Source organism: Eptatretus burgeri, chromosome 10 (assembly GCF_056783735.1).
Source record: "Eptatretus burgeri isolate ZD-2024b chromosome 10, Ebu_testis_v1, whole genome shotgun sequence".
Taxonomy (NCBI): domain Eukaryota; kingdom Metazoa; phylum Chordata; class Myxini; order Myxiniformes; family Myxinidae; genus Eptatretus; species Eptatretus burgeri.
In genome coordinates this window covers 53,835,333-53,856,450 of record NC_140970.1, presented here as the reverse complement: position 1 = coordinate 53,856,450, position 21,118 = coordinate 53,835,333, and the positions used below count along the sequence as shown (strand labels likewise).

Sequence of the window (21,118 nt, the reverse complement as noted above, 5' to 3'; positions counted from 1 at the left end):
CGAAATAGAAAAGGGTGGATTGGGGACGGTACGATGGTGAAGGGGGATATCTATAATATACGAGGAGCCGTGTTCGTCTGTGTGTCAGTTTGTCATGTTACAACTTGAGAACAGATTGACGGATTTCAGTGAAACCAACGACGGTAGATTCGGGGAACTCCCAGGAAGGTTTGCGATACCAAAAAAGAAAAAAGGAAGGAAGGTTTGTGAGTGGCAACATGGACACACGCGGTAAAACTGCAAATGCCAACTTGAGACACTGGTTATCCCCGCACGGAGGGTATGATCTCCCAGGAATCCTTTTTTGTTCTTGCCCCATAGATTAGCCATTGCAGCAAAGACTGGTATTCCCATCAGCGAAGTGAGTTTGAATAAAGTTTTTGAATCTTTTATGGAAGTTTGAATAAAAAGAACGATGCATGGCAATAAAATATAACATGTAATAATGTGGGAGACAAAACCCAAAGCAGGTTCTTACGAGCGAGCACGAGCGGCAATCTTCGACTGCATCGGCTGCACATGATTGAGCCACACAAGCGGCAGTGGTGACGACGACTTGTTACGCGGAATGCACTCCCACAATCAGGACACAGTGGAACATGCTGATCGCTCACCCATGGTACCACTTCCCGCTCCATTGCTGCCATGCCAAAAGGCATCACACAAAGATGCATCAACATTTGCCATCAGTATGTTAACAAGACATGCCTTACAAGGGAAATATTGGGCTCACCTGATTTTATAAAATCCAGATTTTAGAATTTATCTTACCAATAATCCATAATTTCATCACTGTGTGGACACAAACTCACAATGATCCTTGCAAACTATTACTCAGAATGCATCGACTTCACTGGTTTGATTGATTGGAAGTCACCCATGATGAGGCAATTCTCAACTTCAAGAGGTTAACCAGCAGAATGCAATTGCAATCCCACTGTTTACATTTTGTATCCCACTGATAAGCCTGGTGTTGGCTTAGTGGTTAGAGTGGCGGCTTGGGATCCTAGGGTCCTGAGTTCAAGCCCAGTTTGCCACTGAACACCATGTGGGGTTGACTCAGCCTGTCATCCTTCTGAGGTCAGCACAACGAATACTGGTGTACTGGTATCGGGGCACAGCATCAGAAGCAGTCACGCCGCAACAAAATGATGGCTGCCCGCAAGATGATACGCAACAAGAAGATCCCACCGATAGACAAGATCTGGATCCAGATCTTCACCAAAATCTAATTAATTCATCCTTGTCAAACACCCAACCTGTCCACCAACTTTCATCCAAATCATCCACAACTTTTTGAGAAATCGTGCAACATGTCGTTTTTAGCCCGATATGATCTCAATCGTGAAGAAATCACTTTTAAAATTCTTGTAGCCGGATCGGATCCCGATCTTCACCAAAATCTAATCGATTCGTCCTCGTCACACACCCAACCTCTCCACCAAATTTTATACAAATCCGTCTTGCAACTTTTTGAGATATCCTATTCACAGACAGATAAACAAACAAGCCAGAAAGACAGACAGACAGACAGACGGACGAACGTGAAGACATTACCTCCGTCCACCTTTGGTGGCGGAAGTAACAAAACAATAAAAACCACAAGTACGCTTACCCTTCACTTTGTATGGCTCCAAGGTGGTTCTGTCAAAAGCAGTAAGCTGAAAGAAATGAATGCAATGCCATTTAAAACAAACAAACAAAAAAAAACAAGTGGCAATCAGTCATTTTGAAGAATAAAAGGTGACATACATACATCATGAAAAAAAACAAACAAACACAACAACAAAGAATAAACGGACCTGGGAAGGGAAATAGCATGATATTAAAAACAACCTTTGTTTCGCCACAGGAAATCATTTTCTAGTAAGTCACATGCTCTTTCTCTCTTGGGAAATATCAGGCGATTTCCCAAAACAGGTTTATTCATTATTTGTTTTGTGTCCCTGTGCAAAAACAGCAGAAAATTTCGCAATTGAGAACTTTGGGCCACAATTGAGAATTATGCAGATATCCTATCCACATTGCATTTTTTTTTAGTTGGAAACCACAGCTTCAATGAATGGTAGTGTGTAAAGGTTAGGAATTACAGATGGAATGCCAACTCGAGGGGGAGCACTCGGTAGAGGGCAAAACCTCCACCGCCAATACGGCTGGGTTACTTAAGTGAACCTGATATCCTATTCATTGTAGGTCAAAACGGATCAGACTCTACTGAACCACGATTGAATAAACTAAACGAGATCGACGCGCATGTAGAAATGCCCAAAAAAAAAAAAGTCGAAATTTTTTTGAAAAAAAAAGTTGCAAAATTTGTTTTGTATTTTTTCTAACATTTTTTTTTTGGGGGGGGGTGTTGGAAATCACTTAAAACATGTAGAAATGCAAAAAAAAAAAATTCAAATATTTTTCAAATAAAATCGAAGTTTTTTTGAAAAAAGTTGCAAAATGTTTTCTTTTTTTCCTCGAACAAATTTCTTTTTTTTGGTTGGAAATCACTTAAAACATGTAGAAATGCAAAAACAAAAATTCAAATATTTTTTCAAAATGGCTGCCATATTGGACTTTGGACCAAGTCCAAAATCTAATGGCATGATCCTTGGACCATACCTAATCCCCCCACCAAGTTTCGTCAAAATCCGTCCAGGAGTTTTTCCATAATACTGTTCACAAACAAACAAACAGACAGGGGTGAAAACAGACAGGGGTGAGGTTAATAACGAAGTTTGGCATGGAGACCAACATCTTTCAGCTGAGACACCACACCTGAGAGTTACCTTGCAGACTGCAAAAATAAAGAGGCCCAAACTTTCTATGCATATATTTTCCCCATGATACAGACAGATGTGAAAGTGGGGGCATACAAGGCCACATATATTGAGTAAGCTTTAATGATATGACCCAAAAAAAAAATAAAAAAAAATACCACCAGGCCACACACCAACCAGTCCCAGGAAAAAAAAAGTCACAAACATTCAGGAAGTTTGTCATGAAAACATGGCATATATCAAACTGTTGATGTTTAATAATGAACAGGACAAAAGGTTTATTAGCCACCATTGGACTTAGTCCAAAAACAGGGGCTTGTGGAATTGGTCTCAATTTTCATGTGCGTGCGTGCGTGCATCCGCAACCATATCTCTGACATGCATGGACCGATTTTATTCGTACATGGTCAAAAGACAAAACAAGATGGTGTACATAAGCACATCATTATTTTTGTCTCCGAGTTCACATCAAAGATGGCTGCCTGGCGACCATTTTGGTTATTAAAAACCCGATGTTGAACACGTCCTCAACCATTTCGCGGATATGCATTTACCGATGTTGTTAAAACTTAGCACACAGATAATGAATGATGGCTTACATATGCACGTCATTCTTTTTCAACGTCAGATCCAAGAGAGCCGAATAGCGGCCATTTTAGTCGTAAAAAAAACCTGATGTTGAACACGTCCTCAACCATTTTTCAGACATGCATTTACCAATGTTGTTCAAACTTGGAACACAGATCAAGAATGATGGCTTACATAGTCATGTCATTTTTTTTTTTCGAGATCAGATTCAAGAGGGTTAACTGGCAGCTATTTTCTGACGTAAATGTGTCCCTAACCAATTCTCAGACATGCATGGCCCAATTTTGTTCAAACTTGGCAAAAGCACAGCACATGATGTCATACACGTGCACCTCACATTATTTTGTGATCTGATCAAAGATAGCCGACTGGTAGACTGGTGACCATTTTAGTTGTACATAAATATGGACTCGCCCTTTAAATCTGTACAGGAAAATTACTAAAACAACAGGGGCTATGACATTGTATGTCTTTTTTACTTGTTCTGATTCAAAACCTTCTTTTAAGTGGCCAACACTAAGCTTATATATAAATATGCAAGTTATGTAAGGTCTCAACTACAACCTGATTGGACAATGATAGCAACTGGAGTTGTCAGGACTTTACCGATAGTTAGCAGTGAGGTTTCATTTTTCTGGAAAAGATTAGTGTTCGGGTTGCTCAGGACAAGTTTCTGCAATGGACAATGATATATTCGACGCATGTCACAACTTTCTGGTGACCATGTTTCGAACAACACTGCCAGGTCACGTCGCTAGCAATTGCCGTGCCCACAGATGCCCATAATTACTTCACAGCGTAACTTTCTTTCCTTACAGAATTTGTTGAACCAGCACGATTGGTTCACCCATCAAAACACTACGATCTCAGTCCTGACTGGAGAGAAATAATTTTCCCAAAATAAGGAAACAGCAGAAAGAAAAAGAAATATTGGAACAGCAGTGGAAAATGTCCATAACACAAGGAATTAACAAAACTTTTAGCAGCGGAAAGGCAGCATTATTGTGCAACCATAACCCTCTCACCATTCCCCATTTATCTCTCATTACAGGCTAACAAGTGGAATGGCAATTTAGTAAATACTTTTGCAAGGTCTTTCCATGGCAGCCAGAAGGCAAGGGTTTCATCAACAACAGAAAAAAATAAAATAAAAATCACGAAAAGCTGACAAAGGAAGTTAAAAACACAAGAGGAACAGAGAGGGAACAAAAGCGGTGGGTGACATGTTACCTTTCCCAGTCGAATAATCAACTTGTTCATTTCAATGACAAAGCGTTCAATTCGAGCTGCCCGGATCCTTTTAAAATCTTCAGTGTGGTTCCGAGTCATACCTGGAGTCACACAACGTAATCAGCATTCGGTTCAGATAGAAACACCACAAATGCCAACTTAGGAAAATAAACAGCAGTAATACCTTGTAAAAAGAGAAGCTTCACCATATTAGGTGATATTCTACTGTACATGCACAAGTCACCTCAGAGCAATTCCAAGTTAATACTTGCTCCCCCCTCCGTGCTTACACGATACAGACTACAGACTGGGAAGGAGGTGAAAATTCCCTCCGCCCCCCCATCGAAATTTCACGATTTCTCCATAAGCTTGGAGCGGGGGGCGGGGGGGGATGAAAAATGACACATCCTCCCCCTCCCGCCGCCAACCTAAAAAGTTGTAATCCCGCTTTCAACTTTTATAAGTAAAACTTTGAGATGATTGTAAAATTAGGTGTACACGATCTCATTATTCAGTGACATGTCTGGTAAAGTTTCTCGCACTACAGTAATTCCTCGCAGGGTTTCACACAACGCAATTTTGTTATTAAGTGGCTGATTAATTTAGGACCATTTTCATATTGCGCATAAATTTTCGTTATTACGGAGCTGCCGGCAATCACCCAGCCGTCACTCCGTGCCAACTGAACTAGTTTGGAATTGGCTGCGGGATGCTGGGTGTGCACGGATCAACACCAATCACGTTGCAATCCTCAGCCTCTAGTTCTTTATCAGCCATCTTAAAGTGTGTGTGTGTGTGTGTGTGTGTGTGTGTGTGTGTGTGTGTGTGTGTGTGTGTGTGTGTGTGTGTGTGTGTGTGTGTGTGTGTGTGTGTGTGTGTGTGTGTGTGTGTGTGTGTGTGTGTGTGTGTGTGTGTGTGTGTGTGTGTGTGTGTGTGTGTGTGTGTGTGTGTGTGTGTGTCGAAACCTCGGCTAAACACATTGCATAATATATTGTGCATTCTTCGACACCGTGACTGGTAAGGGATCAGCAAGTGATACCAGTGCTTCCATGCCCAAGAAACAAAGGAAAGCTATTTCATCAAATGTGAAATTAAAAGTGATCAAGTGATTCTGAGAAAGGTGAACAATGGACAATGGCTGAACGCTTGGACTTGAGGAATCAACCTTACGAACGATTCGTGCATATCCCAATAAAATCAGTGAGTGTTCAGTGTTTCGCCATCAACTGTAACAAAAGCGAGTCGTTCGTGATCGGGCATCATAGAGAAGATGGAACGCTTGGACACACAAACTCCACCTATAAAACTTTGTTTCTTCTGGGGAAATGACTTTAATTTTACGCATTTTCAGCTCACTCGGTAAATTCTCGGAACGCAACTATCACGTTAAATGAGGAATAATCGTGATCTCAGAGAGAATTAGTGGCGGTTTAACTCTGTCAAGGAGTCAGAAAAGTTATCCTTTTTGTTTTTTTACATGGCGCACAATCCACCTCCCGACACATCGATGATCTCTTGTTCGCAATGGAAAAATGGACCCTGGACAGATGTTCCCGAAACGACGACAAAAGTCATGGCTGCTGTGAAGACATTTAGTGTTGGGTTTGTGCATTTGAAGTGCCAATGTGATGACCAAGAGCCACAGGATGTCAGTCATGAAGTCTGCATTTGACATACTTGTTTCATGAAAAATAATAATAATAAAAAGCTGAACCCAGCATGGATGCTCGGAAACCTTACAGAAATGGTAAAATTGGTGTCATTTAATCCTCTGACTCGTGTGCAGTACACAGTCCTATTTCACCGCTAAGGACATATTGAAGTTTATGATTCTATAGCTTTCCAACCATCAACACACTTCCGTTTAAATATATATATAAAATCCCTGACATACCTATCTACCTATTTCATTGAGAAACATTACCAGAAACCCAGGATAAAAAAAAAAATGTTGGCACATGAAATAACTCTTGCTTCAAGATCAGCATGTGATAACTTGGGAACTTGTGCCAGCGACCGGAATACCATCGTCAACAGTACATCGCATTACAACCGAGGATCTGGGTTCAAGAAAAGTAATCGCAACATGATTGCCACACACCATCATGGAGGAGCAGAAGCCAAACTGGCTTGATCTGTATCAACACCATCATTGGCATTTTGTGGAGGAAGGGGTTTTTGGAACACATCTATGGTGGAGACGAAACGTGGTGCCACAACTTTAAATCAGAATAGATCTCATTCAGTCGAGTGGAAAGGGCTGACTTCTCAGCATCTAAAAAACGGGCCCAAGGGCAACAGTGGAGCATCAATTGGTGCATTTCTAAGACTGCAATGTAATTTTGAAAAACTGTGCAGTTCCAGCCGGTGTAACAATGATTGGAGACTACTATAATATTGTTGTGGGAACGTGATGGAGGGTAACAGGAGTAATATAGCCGAGTTATGCCACTAGTACATGTTTAGCGTAAGCATATGGTATCTGTGTGAAAATGCTCGGACAAATGTTGAAAATTGTATGAAGAAATGAGAAACATGACCCCTCCCTTCTGTTTGTGTATAAACCCCCGATATCCCTTCCAAAGTCCTTTTTTCAAAACCCCGACGCCATTCCTTTCGAAGCTGTGCATGTGCTTTTATTCCAACGAAGCATGAGAGAAACCATTCCGAAGATGACCTGGATACGCCCCGTGGCTGCACATTGGGGGTAATAAGCCACTTCGAGCCACCGACAGTTGTGGGAGAGTTGTGGGTTCGTGAAGCCTGTGTGGAGAGCCAATGAGTGTACAGTCGTGTGGTGAATAGAACTGAGGGGCAGTATAGCTCGAGAAAACGGGGAGTATGTCGAACAGTTCAGGACGCCGAGGAGGGAGCCCTACATGAGAAAGGTTGGCAGAGTGCGGGCGTGTATTTTTGGAACAACAGGACTCAGAGGAAGCCAGACAAGTGTGCGCCGAGGATGGACTACCATGCCGGGACCTGGTCCTCTATCGTAACGGTATCTGTCCCTCTCCCTATTGTTCCCACTATGGAATCAACTATTGTTGCTCCAGTGACCTCACGCACGCAACAATCATGTGAGGAAAAGGTTTTGTCTTTGTCTCGTCATTCCCAATTTGTAATGCAATGAGATAAGGTAGCATATCAAGTTGATGAGATATCATGGGCTTCATAATTATGAAGCGAATAAAAGAATAACCGTGGTGTGTTTTACTAACTTCCCTTGTTCTCCTTTACCCTTTGATTATTATATACCAGCAAATACCACCCATCGCTTCGCTGACGGGAATACTAAGAGGGGTGGGGTGAGGCAGAGAGAGGAGGGAGGAGGGAGAGGAGGGAGGAGGGAGAGGAAGGAGGAGGGAGAGGAGGGAGGAGGGAGAGGAAGAGGAGGGAGAGGAAGAGGAGGGAGAGGAGGGAGAGGAGGAGGAGGAGGGAGGAGGGAGAGGAGGAGGAGGAGGAGGAGGGAGAGGAGGAGGAGGAGGAGGAGGAGAGGAGGAGGAGGAGGAGGGAGAGGAAGAGGAGGGAGAGGAGGAGGAGGAGGAGGAGGGAGAGGAGGAGGAGGAGGAGGAGGGAGAGGAGGAGGAGGAGGAGGAGGGAGAGGAGGAGGAGGAGGAGGAGGGAGAGGAGGAGGAGGAGGAGGGAGAGGAGGAGGAGGAGGAGGGAGAGGAGGAGGAGGAGGAGGGAGAGGAGGAGGAGGAGGAGGGAGAGGAGGAGGAGGAGGAGGGAGAGGAGGAGGAGGAGGAGGGAGAGAGGAGGAGGAGGAGGGAGAGGAGGAGGAGGAGGGAGAGGTGGAGGGAGAGGAGGGAGAGGAGGAGGAGGAGGAGGGAGAGGAGGAGGGAGGAGGAGGGAGAGGAGGGAGAGGAGGGAGAGGAGGGAGAGGAGGGAGAGGAGGGAGAGGAGGGAGAGGAGGGAGAGGAGGGAGAGGAGGGAGAGGAGGGAGAGGAGGGAGAGGAGGGAGAGGAGGGAGAGGAGGAGGAGGAGGAGGAGGGAGGAGGGAGGAGGAGGGAGAGGAGGAGGAGGGAGAAGAGGAAGAGGAGGAGGAAGAGGAGGTGTTCGATGTGCATTTGAGAGGGGGAAGCTTGAGGGGAAGCGGGGAGGGGGGGTGGGGTCCTGTCTACTGGCATGAGAACGGGATTAAACGAAATAGAGTACATTAAAACAGCACGTTCAAACAAGATAGCAAAACCACCCATCACTTTCAAACAGCACGTAACATTTGAAGAGGGTAATTCCACGTAATAATGGACATGAAGCATAAAATTTGAAAATGTATTTTTCAAAAGGATTTCTGTTGGACGGTGTTTAGTTAGGTCTGAATTTTCATAATTTATGCGATATTTACTCCGTGGATGATGTCACGTGATTTGGCGGCCATCTTGAAAGAACTGCCTCAATGTCTTTCAACGGTAAGTCATTCTGTCTGTTATCATTTTGTCGAAAATGTTACATCCGTTACAGTGAACTTTTCAAAATATTTTAACAAACAACAGACAGATCGTATCGTTGGAATATAGAAAGTATGCCACCAATGCTTAGTTTGCTTACCATGAATGAAAGGTATACTACAAATTCGTTATTTCGCAAGATTTAAGAATTGTGCTATGGCCAGTTTTAGTTGTGTCCATTTCGATGTTACGACCGTTACGCCTCTTGAATGTTGATTTTTGCTTTCGTAGTAGACTACACAGTGGGGTTTGTACAAATATCAGAAAGCCATAGAGACTAATTACGATATGTAATAAAGAAACTCTGTAATATGGCCAACCTTTTCAAAATTAACATCAGTGATGCAATTTTTGTCTCAATGTTACGTCCGTTACGCTAGAATTACCCAAGAGCCAACATGGGCTTTCTCCTTGAGGTTCGCCTCGAACTATGGCTGCAACCCTGCTTAACCGCTTTGGGACTGGATCTCTCTGTGGGGGTCACTCACACCACCCAGCGAGCCAAAGAAAACATTCCAGCAGCCAGACCAGCCACGAAGCCCGACACCGCAGTCAAAACCCCGAAACCTCGCTCAGGCCAAGAGACCCAAGTGCCCATCACACCCGAGCTGCAATGTTTATAAATGCACGAAGACGCCAGTGTTTCATGCCTTTGTTTAATTTCAGCACACGTTTTACAACCAAAATGCGATAAGCCCCAGAATCTCTCAACCTGAGCTGAATCCCAAAATTCAAACCACGGAATTGAACCCAGCAGCAGCACCAACCACCAAAAAAGTGCCCATCCACCCAACCCGGTGAACCCGCACACTCCCCGGTACTCCGAGCTCAAAGCACAACACAAACATCACAGTACAACATAACCACCTCCAAACCACTTGTTGGAACTCATCACAGCCACCCATTGTTGATCACTTCATGAAAGTTGGAAGAGGGGTGAGAGAGGGAGGAGAGAGAGAGAGAGAGGAAGTTTTGGGGGGGGGGGAGCGAGGACAAATGAAGAGATTGGGGGGGGGATGGAGGGAAGGGATGGAGGGAAAGTGGATTCACATTGTTCCACAGTTGTTCATGAACACACGATACTCCAATCTTACAGAGTGAACACGAGGTGTAAGGAATGAATGATGAATTAGTTCCCACCTGCTGTTCCTTCATCTGGCATTACATTCCCCACAGCATCTGCAATGAGTTTGGATTTTGGAAACAACTATCCCCTAATAACCTATAAAGTACTTCACCAGGATCCAGGGGGCGCGTCTCCGAGAGTCTACGAGCGGTGCTCAGCACGGCTGCACCAAGGTGAAGGTTACATTTTAAACTTTTGTCAGATTTAACTAAGACAACAGAACACACTTCATTTACATAATCACCCAACATCATCTTGAATGTCAATTTGTAATTTTATTTTCAAAAAGGCCAACAGCTGTGATTTAAAGAAAAACAACATTTACACCGCCACTTACTGTCTCGCCATGGCTTACAAACATTGGTTGATAAAGAATGGCAAGCTTGGCAACACCTGACCCAGCAGGGTGCAATACAGGCAGGTGAGGCCTGAAATTTATTTTATTGTATCTTTTATTGTGGTGACAGTGCAGAGCGGCTGACGGTGCAGAGCATCACCATGGCTTGCAAACGAACATGCAAGTAGCTTGTGGAGTGTTTGCCAAGTGGCTTTAACACTCAAGCAAGCACTCCAATGAAAAAGTTGACAAGGAACGGTAGGCTTGGCAAGCAATTAGCGATCGCCAATCATCATATTAAACACCATCCAGAGACTGGAATGTCAATGTCCAAGTTGGAGAAATGAACTTTTTTTCCAAGCAGTCGGAACTGCTGCCAAGGTCAATTCTACAATATAAATTTTGAAATTTGGCTCAGATTGGGAGATTCTAGACTAGAGCTTATCGCATGTGCCAAAATTAAATAAAGGCAAGAACACCGGTGTCTCTGGGCGTTTATAAGCATTGCGATGTATCCAGCGATTCTTCGGTATTAAGATCAGCGATCATCGATGTATGCAGTGATTCGTAGGTATGAAGCTTTATCGTACAGAAACCGACCTGTTCCAAGAATCCAAGGAAAGAGATTTTTGAGCTGAGCAGAGAAAATAGACGATTAAAACCCCGAAGCTGAGCCAGCTGAATGCAGGCTGGCCAAAGGCTGCCACAGTTTTGGTTTTACCATTATCATGAAAAGGGGTGTTTAAATTTCCCCACACACCCAGTTTTCATTCATGCACTCCCTTGGATCCCCTTAGTATGCATGCAAAGTTTGGGGGCACGAGGATTAATGGTTTTGGAGTTATGGAAGAAACACACTGACTGGCTCTGGTAGGGCGAATGTCACCGATACCGACACCTCACCATTTGTGTGTTGGCCTAATTTGTTAAGTGGGTATTATAACCATGGCATGCGTAAATCCACAGCTGTTGGGAAGTGGTGCAAACCTCGATAGGAGGTCATAATGTTGCGAATCTGGAAGCCATGAGCAGTGAGCACACAGACATTCAGGTTCTTATAGCTCAGTTATTTTGATAAGTAAATGTGGATAAATAGCTCCCTTTCCCAAGTCTAATGGGTGAATAAATGTACTTGCGCTGTGAGTCACTTTGATAGTCAGCGTTTTCTTTTATTTTTACAACACCATCAACGCCAGCATCATCTTCCCCTCGCTCTGCTTGACGCCATTATCTACGTGTGTTTGATCATGTACGGGGGCGGAGATTTCCTTCACCTCAGATCAAGACTCCGCCGAGAAGGGCAGGGGCGTGCCCCTTGTCCAACCAGGAACCTCATCACCTCAGATCAAGACTCTGCCCAGAAGGGCAGGGGCGTGCCCCTTGTCCAACAAGGAACCTCATCACCTCAGATCGAGACTCCGCCCAGGAGGGCAAGGGTGTGCCCCTTGCCCAATCAAGAAGCTCAGCACCTTAGGCTGGCTCCGCCTTAGCCAGATAGAGTGTTCGGCCCCGGCCAATCGGGAGGCCGCGACGAGTCGTCCGAGAACGGACCGTCCAATGAGGAGGCGAGTGGCAAAAAAGGAGGTCTCTCGCGCCTGAGCACAAAAAAGGAGGGGTGGTCTGGACGAGGGTGGGGGAGAGACGGTGCTCGTGGCAGCAGCATTGGCGAGTTCGGAGGATCATGTGTGAGACATCCCTGGTGGGAGAGGACTTTTCAGTCCAGGCAGTTCCTAACCCGGCATCCAGGGCCAGTGACTGCTTGTCGACGAGGGACCTGCAGACGGTCGTGGTTGCGGGTTCGAGTCCCATCAACCCAAGATCGCGAAGACCACACGAGGTGGACAGGTCTGAGACAGGCCTTAATAAAGACCGCTTTTGGTCCGATTATTTTGGATGTGTGCATGTGTGTGTGTGTTTGTGTGTGTTTGTGGCGCCAGTATAATAAGTAGGAAATTATATAAGTGCCGTGCTGTACATACGTGCCTTATATATTCGGATAACTCTGCCCTACGTGCTCCCCTCATTTCCCTATTGTTAATAAATATCCCCATTTGTGAAATGAATCAGCTCATTCGTGTCCTTTCCTCCATTGGCTTAGAATGCTGCATGTTGGAAAATTAACAAGGCCGTTGTGCCGCCGTAAGGGGACATTTGGACCGTCGGGACTTTGGTGATCGTCCGCTCAGGTCACACGCGGTTCGAGTGCGCTGGCGGCTTGTTCCGTACGGGTGCCGTCGAGGGTGTGGAGACTCGGTAAATCGCCACGTGGACATCTATGTATTTTGAAAATTGGCAAATAACGCTGTACCACATGGTAGAAATATTGACGCTTCACGGTCCAATAAGTGACCCGTACTTCTCGGAGTTTTCCGAAGGAGTACGATCTAAATTCCGGGTGATCGGCGGAGTCGACTCTTCGGCTCCATCTGGCGGTCGGGCTCGTTGCCGATACCCGGCCCCGCAAAAAAATAAAACGTCTTGAGTACATCGCTCAGCACCCATCCTATTAGACGGCCAAACTGGCTGTAGCGACAGATTCTCCTTCGAGCTTCTGTACATAGGAAACCAAAGTAAAGACCTGTTGACTTTCCCGGCAGATGACGTATGGTTTCTATAGACAATTCATTGCAAAATTGGGGATCATGTGGGTAGCAGATTTGACCTCAGGTCCACCTGGTAGCCCCACAATTACATTAGTTCATTCTGATTGGGATCAGGAGACTGGTCGGAATCCAGTGATTATTACAATCTGATTTTTCACAATCGTCTGAGACCTCCAGCTCCAGAGTGCAACAAAAAAGGTGAACAGCTCTTCTGAACAACACTATATTCCCCCATGGAAATACAATGCTCGCGATCTGTTTAAAGTCTTGGGACTGGGAAGTTTTGCCTCAATCACCAAAATGTGACCTGCCGCAACAAAATTACTCAGAAGTCACCCACCCCCTCCCTCACTCTATCCCACCCTCAACCCAAATTGGTCAAATAAAAAAACAAAAAAGAAGATATATTTCCAAAATCTGCAGGAAATAAGTTCTAAAAATGACAATACAATGTGTGGTTCTCATGTAATGTGCAAGTACATTGGGAATTGTCAATCATGTGAAAACGAGATTGTGTCAACAACACGATAATGTATTCTGCAGATATCTCGAGACACTCAGCTTAGAAAACATTTTGTCATGGAGATATCTCAATGAAATTATGCACACAAATTGATGGTATCTCAATCCAATTTAATGCCCAATTTCACATGGACGAGTTAATGCTCGACACCCGGTGATGACTGCGTGATGGAAAATCAGCAGTCACTCTTCAGGAATGATGCCACCCCGAGCACCACGGCATGTTTGATCGATACAACAGAAGTGTAAGAAAGCAGGTATTTATGCAGCATTGCTAGTGACTCATCAAGCTGCCTGACAGGATTCCTGATGATGTCAGATTTCTGACTATAAAAGAATACCGAATGTCGAACGTGAGAATTGTCACGAAGTGCACTCATTTTCTATGACAGACCAGGACCTCTTATAAATTATGCTAAAAAGTGTTATTAATGAAGATGTTTCGTAATGAAACTTGCACGGACAGAAAGTAAAGGACGGTAATTAGTCAAACCTGCAAAAACTCACAAAAACAGCCATTTGTATCAAAACTAACAAAATAAAAAATACAACTTTGTACGAGTTCTGACATTCTTTCACGGCAAGTCACAAATTCAAGGAGATTTCAAATCAATGATACTTTCACTTATTCCTGAAAATGAACAAACTTGGAGAAGATATTTTGTATCCACAAGAGATTAATACTGCAATGGCCACGAGGTTAAGGACATTTCAGAAGTAAAGGATACTTCATCAGCCTCTGTGCTGGAATTCAAAATTTGGATGGCTGGTACACAACATCCATTGAAGAATGTAAAAATAATGTAGAAGTAGAAGGGCACTCGGTAGAGCGCATACTTCCGCCAGCAATGCCTGATTCATGAGAACATATTGGACCCATTACATTTTTGAAATATCATGCAATACAGCACTATATCGGTTTTAGTCCTATCTATCAATGGTGAAGAATGACTTGAAAAATTAAATAATACTCAAATCCAGATCCGGATTCGGATCTTCACCAAAATCGAATAAATTAGTCCTTGCCACATACCTAACATGTCCACCAAGTTTTATCTGAATCCGTCCACAACTTTTTGAGATATCCTGTACACAGACAAACAAACTACCAAACACAGACAAAAAAAAAGAAGAAGACGTGATGCAGGGCACGATACTTGGAAATTTATAAAACAAATTTTACCTCAAAAATCATTTGTGGTTGAATTCAATGACCAAATATGCAACTCCTCTTCAAATTTCAAGTGAATCTAATGAAAATTGAAGAGCATAGAAATTTTGCCAATGTGGACCTTTTATTTTTATTTTTTGTATACATTGTCAAGGCTCGTCTGAGAGCTAACACAACGCACAACAAGGGGGGCAGGAGACAAGAGGGGCAGGAGAGGGAAGGACAAAACAGTGGGGAAGAGAGACATTTGGAGATCTGTGGAAAGGAGAGGGATGGGGTGGGGAACACGGGGTATACAAGATGGACATCACAGAGACTTTCAGGACCTTACACAACAGGGAACTTTCAGGAAGGAAGGCAGGGAATTTGAAGGAGGTAGGTTTTGGGGTGGATTAACGGGTAGAAAAGATCATGGATTTGGATGGTTGACGATAAGAGATGGTGGTGAAGAGCTGTTTTGAAGACCTGGAGGGAAGAATGGGAGTGAAGAGAGTGTGGGAGTTTATTCCAAAGGTGGGGAAAAGAGGAATGAAAGAGTGAAGGTGAGCAGTGATTCGTGATTTTGGTAGTTTTACCAAAAGGGGGTTGCTGGCGGACCATGAGCGCCCTGCAGAAATATGGGGGGGGGAGGGTGGGGACATATCTCAGACAGAGCAGGGGGGGGGCGAGACCGGAGAGGAGATGGTAGAGGACAGAAAGACCACCAACCTGCCTGCGGTGAGAGAGTGAGAGTCCCAAAGACTCAGCCTCACCACGGGAGATACCAATGATCTGAAATGCCTTGGTTTCCACAGCGTGAAGCCGTGAAAGGTGAGAGGCAAGAGCAGTACTCCATCAGGCTGCAGACGAAAGCTTTGTATGTGGTCAGGAGCTCAGGTGGGCCGAGGAAGGACTTTGCATGACAAAGGATGCCCAGTCGGCGACTGGCTTTGGAGGCCAGTTTGGAAATATGGGTTTCCCAGGAAAGATCATGGCAGATAGTCAGACCCAGAAGCTTGAATGAAAGGACTTCTTCCAGAGGATTGTTGAGAAAGTAGATGAGGGGAGGGGTGAGGGGGGTTCCAAACAGTCCTTTCGGAAAGACATTGTGAGTGAGATTTGTCAGGATTGAAAGACATGATCCACGTGTTGGACCAGTTTGTGATTTCATACAGATCTCCAGAAAGCGAAGAAGCTGCTGCTTGTCAGTCTGAAGAATGAAAGATGGTACGACAGAGGGTGGAGTTATGAGCAAAGAGATAAAGAGGATTTTCCAGAGAGTCAGAGAGATCGTTGATGAAAACCAGTAAAAGACCAGGGCCCAGAATGCTGCCTTGAGGAGCTCCAGCCTGGACAGGAAGAGGGGATGAGAGAACTCCATTTGGGACCTCCAAAATAATTGGTCGTTGAATTCAGTGACCTGAAATATAAATCCTCTTCAAATTTCAAATCAATCAGAAAAAAATTGAGGATTTTAGAAATACCACCTTAGTTGTTGACCTCAAAAAATAACTGACTGGTTGAATTCAGTGACCTGAAATATAAATCCTCTTCAAATTTCAGGTCAATCGGATGAAAATTGAGGATTTTAGAAATCTCACCGAAGTTGACTTTTGGCCGATGTTGACCTTTTGACCTCAAAAACAATGGGCTTCTTCCTCATGACAAACTCTACCATGTGGTGAAGTTTCATGAAGATCGGTTTAAAATTGTGACCTGCAGGTGATACAGACAGACAGACTACCAAAAATCGTCCAACCAATAGACTTGAAAAATCTTCAATTTTGCAATTAACAGATAGAAAGCGGTGAAAACATAACCTCCTTCACCTTCGGTGGCGGAGGTAATAATGTGATATGAATAAGGATTGTAAGTGGGACTGGAATTGATTACATAATTTTTCTACTATATAGGTGGGGTAAGGCTTTTTGGAATGACCCTCATCCCCGTTCTCCAGATTAATGAAAACTATCAGTTATATTTATCTACCAGACACATAGCTGGACAGATCCAGAGGGGGCACCACATCCTGCCCCTCGTAGAATGCCCTCTACCCCTTTTAAAAAGCGCACATCCCTTGTGAAACCAAGCTCTCTCCACCCCTCTCAAACCACCCCCCCCCACCCCCGAAAATATTTAGAATATCCTGAATAATTTGATTATTTCCATACTTCTGGAAACCCCTCTGTGAATCGCCATTTCCGCTTATGGCCTTGAAATCTTTGTCAGCTATCCTGGGAGACCGGAGAAAGGCACGAGTCAAACATGTTTGTATTTTTCCATCACCCAAGGAGTATTTATGATCGAAAAAGATACCTTCATCACAGCAAAGAAAAGGTAATGGCCGACATTTCGAAGGAGAACCATCGACTGGACAACCAATTTTCAGCGCAGGTGTGCATGACCCCTTGTCATTGTTTATATTTTGTGAGGACAATAGGGAATCCAGCATTTTGTCCCACGACCAATGGTCAATGGCCCATCCTGCTCACAAGTTCCTCTTTGGAATATGACTTGCAACTTCCCCTGTTTATTTAAAGCTCGGGCTCTGTGTACAATTTAGCTTCTTTGCTTACCCAGCTCCTGTGGCTCCCACATCCACAAGTCGACACCGCTGAGCGTGCCAGTTGTGCAACTCGCCGTCAAGTTTGATACATCCTGGTTCTCACCATAGGAGCCTTCCTTTCGCAGTAACTTGCTCTTTGCACGGCCCAGCAGGTCTGGTAGGGTGTAGAACGCAGTAAACAAAAGCCAAGTGATGCTGTCAGTATGAGTTGTGCTGCAGAAAGGGAATTAAATTATGCATAACATTTTACATGAGACCCCTCATAAATCAAGTGTGGTGAATCAAATCAAATCTCTTTTCATCATCTGCATTTGTTCATGAAGTAGAACAGTACCTAAAGAAGTTTGTGGGGGGGGAGGGGTGGGAAACCTTCCGCTTACCTTGTGCCTTGCTCTTGAGGTCATGTGCCACATCCTTGCTATCATGCTCATCTCCCCAGTGTGCACTGAGTTGATACACAGATGGAAAGTCCCTCATGCAGAGGGGACACAGAAATCCCTCACGCACCAACTCCTCAGTCTCATCACCACCAATGTACCCACCTGGAGATGACATCTTTTCCCCACCTAATGTAGCTTTGAGATCTTCGTCCAACACTTTCCCTGTCTCAATCCAAAGTGCAATTGTACCTTCCTGTATTTTTATTTTACTCAAAATTAATATCCTTCCTTCTACCAAGATGCCGAACACTTTTCCCAAGGCAATTGTAATTTTGGCTTTTCTTCTGATATTGGATGAAGATGTTTAAAAAAAAAAAAGAGAAATAAGCAGCAACAAGTGATCAACCAGAAGGGGACAATTTCCACTTAATCCTGGCAGGCCGCTCCACCCTGTGGAGAAGATAAGGAGGAATTAGAGAGGTTATAAATATATTGTTGTTATTCATTCATGATTACCAAGGTGCATCATTTTACTCCCTCGGTTGGAAAACTCACTGTCCATACCCTACAAACATCCCATTATGAATAAAAATCATACCTGTGAAGTTCAAACTGATTTGGAAAATGTTCAGGGGGACCATGGTGGGTTTGAAATTTCTAGTATTCCAAGTTCCAGATTTCCCCAGGTTTTAATGTTAAAAAAAATTGACCAGGTTGGCACAGACCAGTCAAATCACACCCAGGCATCAAAAAAAACTACGAAGCTGGGCCAGGTACGACAACTGGGAAGGTCTTTCGATTTTTCAGTTTCACGGCTGCCATCCGACCTCGTGAATATCACTTTCGTTTTCAGAAATGTTACAAAAAAAAATTCAGAATTTGAGAGTAAATTTACTTTTTACTCTTTCTCAGTGACAAGTGACGATGTATTGATGGTCGAAGGTGTGCCAGAAAATGGGCAAGGAGGTAGTAAAGTCAGCTAGTGGGGTCAAGAGCAAGCATACTTATCAGAAAGCACATATATTTGGATTTGGAAATGCCATAAACTCTGTTCGATACTGAGCTTACTCGACTGTGCTGACCAATATGCAGACAGGTTTTACGCTGTTCACCGTATCACAAAGAGGATGGTTTGTCGCTCAACAGAAGTAAATGTGAGAGTGGAAAGATACTCTATTCAAAGATGATAACATTTGATCCATCCATCGGGACATATTCTGTGCAGAGCGTTGGTGCTGCCTCAGCAGTCTCCTGGGCTATTGGACACAATCCTGGATGGGTCGTCACTCCAACACAGTATACCAGCATGCTGGCACTCATTTTGCCAACCTCAGAATGATAACAAGCAGTCAACCACACCTGGTATTAATTCAACAGTCGAATGGGATTTGAACTCAGGATCCTGGGATCCCAAGCCCACCACTCCAACCATTAAGCCAACACCAGGCATAATATTAGATGAAAACGCAAATATTCAAATGCTCTGTCCAGCAGAAGGGCTGAGAGATGATATAGAAGCTTTGGGAAGATAACAGGAAGATGAGAGAGAACCAAAAAATAATTATATATATATATATATATATATATATATATATATATATATATATATATATATATATATATATATATATATATATATATATCGCAGAGATGCAAAGAGTTCAGTAGAAAAATTGGAGCAGATGAAGACAGAGTGAGAAATTTTTTTTTCCAATGAAATACTTTCCAGATTTGCCTGGCAAATGCTCAAAAGTATGATAAACAACCCTGAAGACTTCCGACAAGCAGAACATCTGAAGTACTGAAGAATATAATCAGAACATCTTGAAAGTCGTGGAAAGTAGCAGGAAAGAGATACCCAATCTCCGCCAGAGAAAAATCTCAGAATAAGTGAATGAATGCAAAGAACTTCGAGAACTGAACCGATAGCGTCCCTATGGATGTATGTTCGAGCTGAAACGTATTGGTTAATAAAAAATATATCATAAAATTGTTTATGCAATGGTTTGCTTCATTTGATTTTTTTTCATTATCTATCTACAATTCCAGGTGTGTGTGCGTGTCTGCTGTTTTTCGACAACCACTGGTCCGATCTAATTGAAACTTGCCAGGTATAGGGTTTGATATTAAATCGGACAAGTGCTTCCCAAGTTATGGCCATTTATTTACCAAACCAATGACAGAACACGTTGCTGCGTAGGCGTGGCCGATGGGGGAAAGGGCGCCTTCGTTACCAATGACAGGACACGTTACTTGGCGTTTTGCACCCACAGTATCTATCTTCTATCTATCTACAATTCCAGCAATCTGTTTGTTTGCCTTTCAAAAGGTTTGAAATTAAATCGGACAAGTGGTTCCCAAGTTAGAGCGCGTTCCCCATTAGGGTTACAACGTACGGACTTCCGGATAGTGATGACTTACTGTATTCTAATAATTTCTCTATTTCTTATGCGCATTTATAAACAAACACAATGCCCCAATCCAGTCGTCGTTTACGAGAGTGAAGGAACGACCTGTGTGTTTGTTTGAAACTTTTTTGGTTGTTCGTTATTTGCACGTACGGGCACGTGAGAGTGAAGGAACGGCCTGTATGGTTGTTGTTTCTGGCACGTGGTTTGAAAGTCTTTTTTTTGCACGTATGGCCACGCACGTACGGTCACCTGAGAGCGAAGGAACGGCCTGTGTGGTTGTTGCTTCTGGCACGCGGTTTGAAAGTTTCTTTATTTTTGCACGTACAGCCATGCGAGAGCGAAGGAATGGCCTGTGTGGTTGTTGTTTCTGACTCGCAGTTTAAAAGTTTCTTTATTTTTGCACGTACGGCCACGCACGTACAGCCACACACGTACGGGCACGTGAGAGCGAAGGAACGGCCTGTGCAGTTGTTGATTTAGCATGCGGTTTGAAAGTTGTTTTTTTTTTGTTTTGTTTTTTTTTTGCACGTACGGCCAGGCATGTACGGGCAACCGAGAGCGAAGGAACGGCCTGTGTAGTTGTTGTTTCTGACTCGCGGTTTGAAAGTTTCTTTATTTTTGCACGTACAGCCACGCACGTACGGGCACGTGAGCGCGAAGGAACGGCCTGTGCGGTTGTTGATTCAGCATGCGGTTTGAAAGTTTTTTTTTTTGCACATACGGCCAGGCATGTACGGGCAACCGAGAGCGAAGGAACGGCCTGTGTGGTTGTTGTTTCTGACTCGCGGTTTGAAAGTTTCTTTATTTTTGCACGTACGGCCACGCACGTACAGCCACGCACGTACGGGCATGCGAGAGCGAAGGAACGGCCTGTGTGGTTGTTGTTTCTGGCACGCGGTTTGAAAGTTTTTTTTTTTTTTTTTTGCACGTATGTACGGGCACGTGAGAGCGAAGAAACGGCCTGTGTGGGTGTTGTTTCTGGCACGCAG

At 44.0% G+C, this 21,118-nt stretch overlaps 1 protein-coding gene across 5 annotated transcripts in view; it reads right to left on the bottom strand.

Moving 5' to 3' along the window:
- Positions 1 to 21,118, bottom strand: part of RBSN (rabenosyn, RAB effector) — an 81,121-nt gene that overhangs the window by 56,642 nt on the left and 3,361 nt on the right. For 2 of the 5 annotated variants that reach the window (XM_085898401.1, XM_085898400.1), the window contains exons 2-6: positions 17,719 to 18,168; positions 17,349 to 17,492; positions 4,587 to 4,687; positions 1,616 to 1,661; positions 479 to 640 (exon numbers count right to left, since the gene is read on the bottom strand). In XM_085898401.1, the coding sequence (XP_085754527.1) occupies positions 479 to 640; positions 1,616 to 1,661; positions 4,587 to 4,687; positions 17,349 to 17,492; positions 17,719 to 17,893 (628 nt within the window). In that variant the 5' untranslated portion in view covers positions 17,894 to 18,168. Of the gene's footprint in view, positions 1 to 478; positions 641 to 1,615; positions 1,662 to 4,586; positions 4,688 to 6,687; positions 6,837 to 17,348; positions 17,493 to 17,718; positions 19,208 to 21,118 lie in introns of those variants that run through there. The other 3 variants (XM_085898402.1, XM_085898405.1, XM_085898404.1) reach the window with 3 other exon arrangements.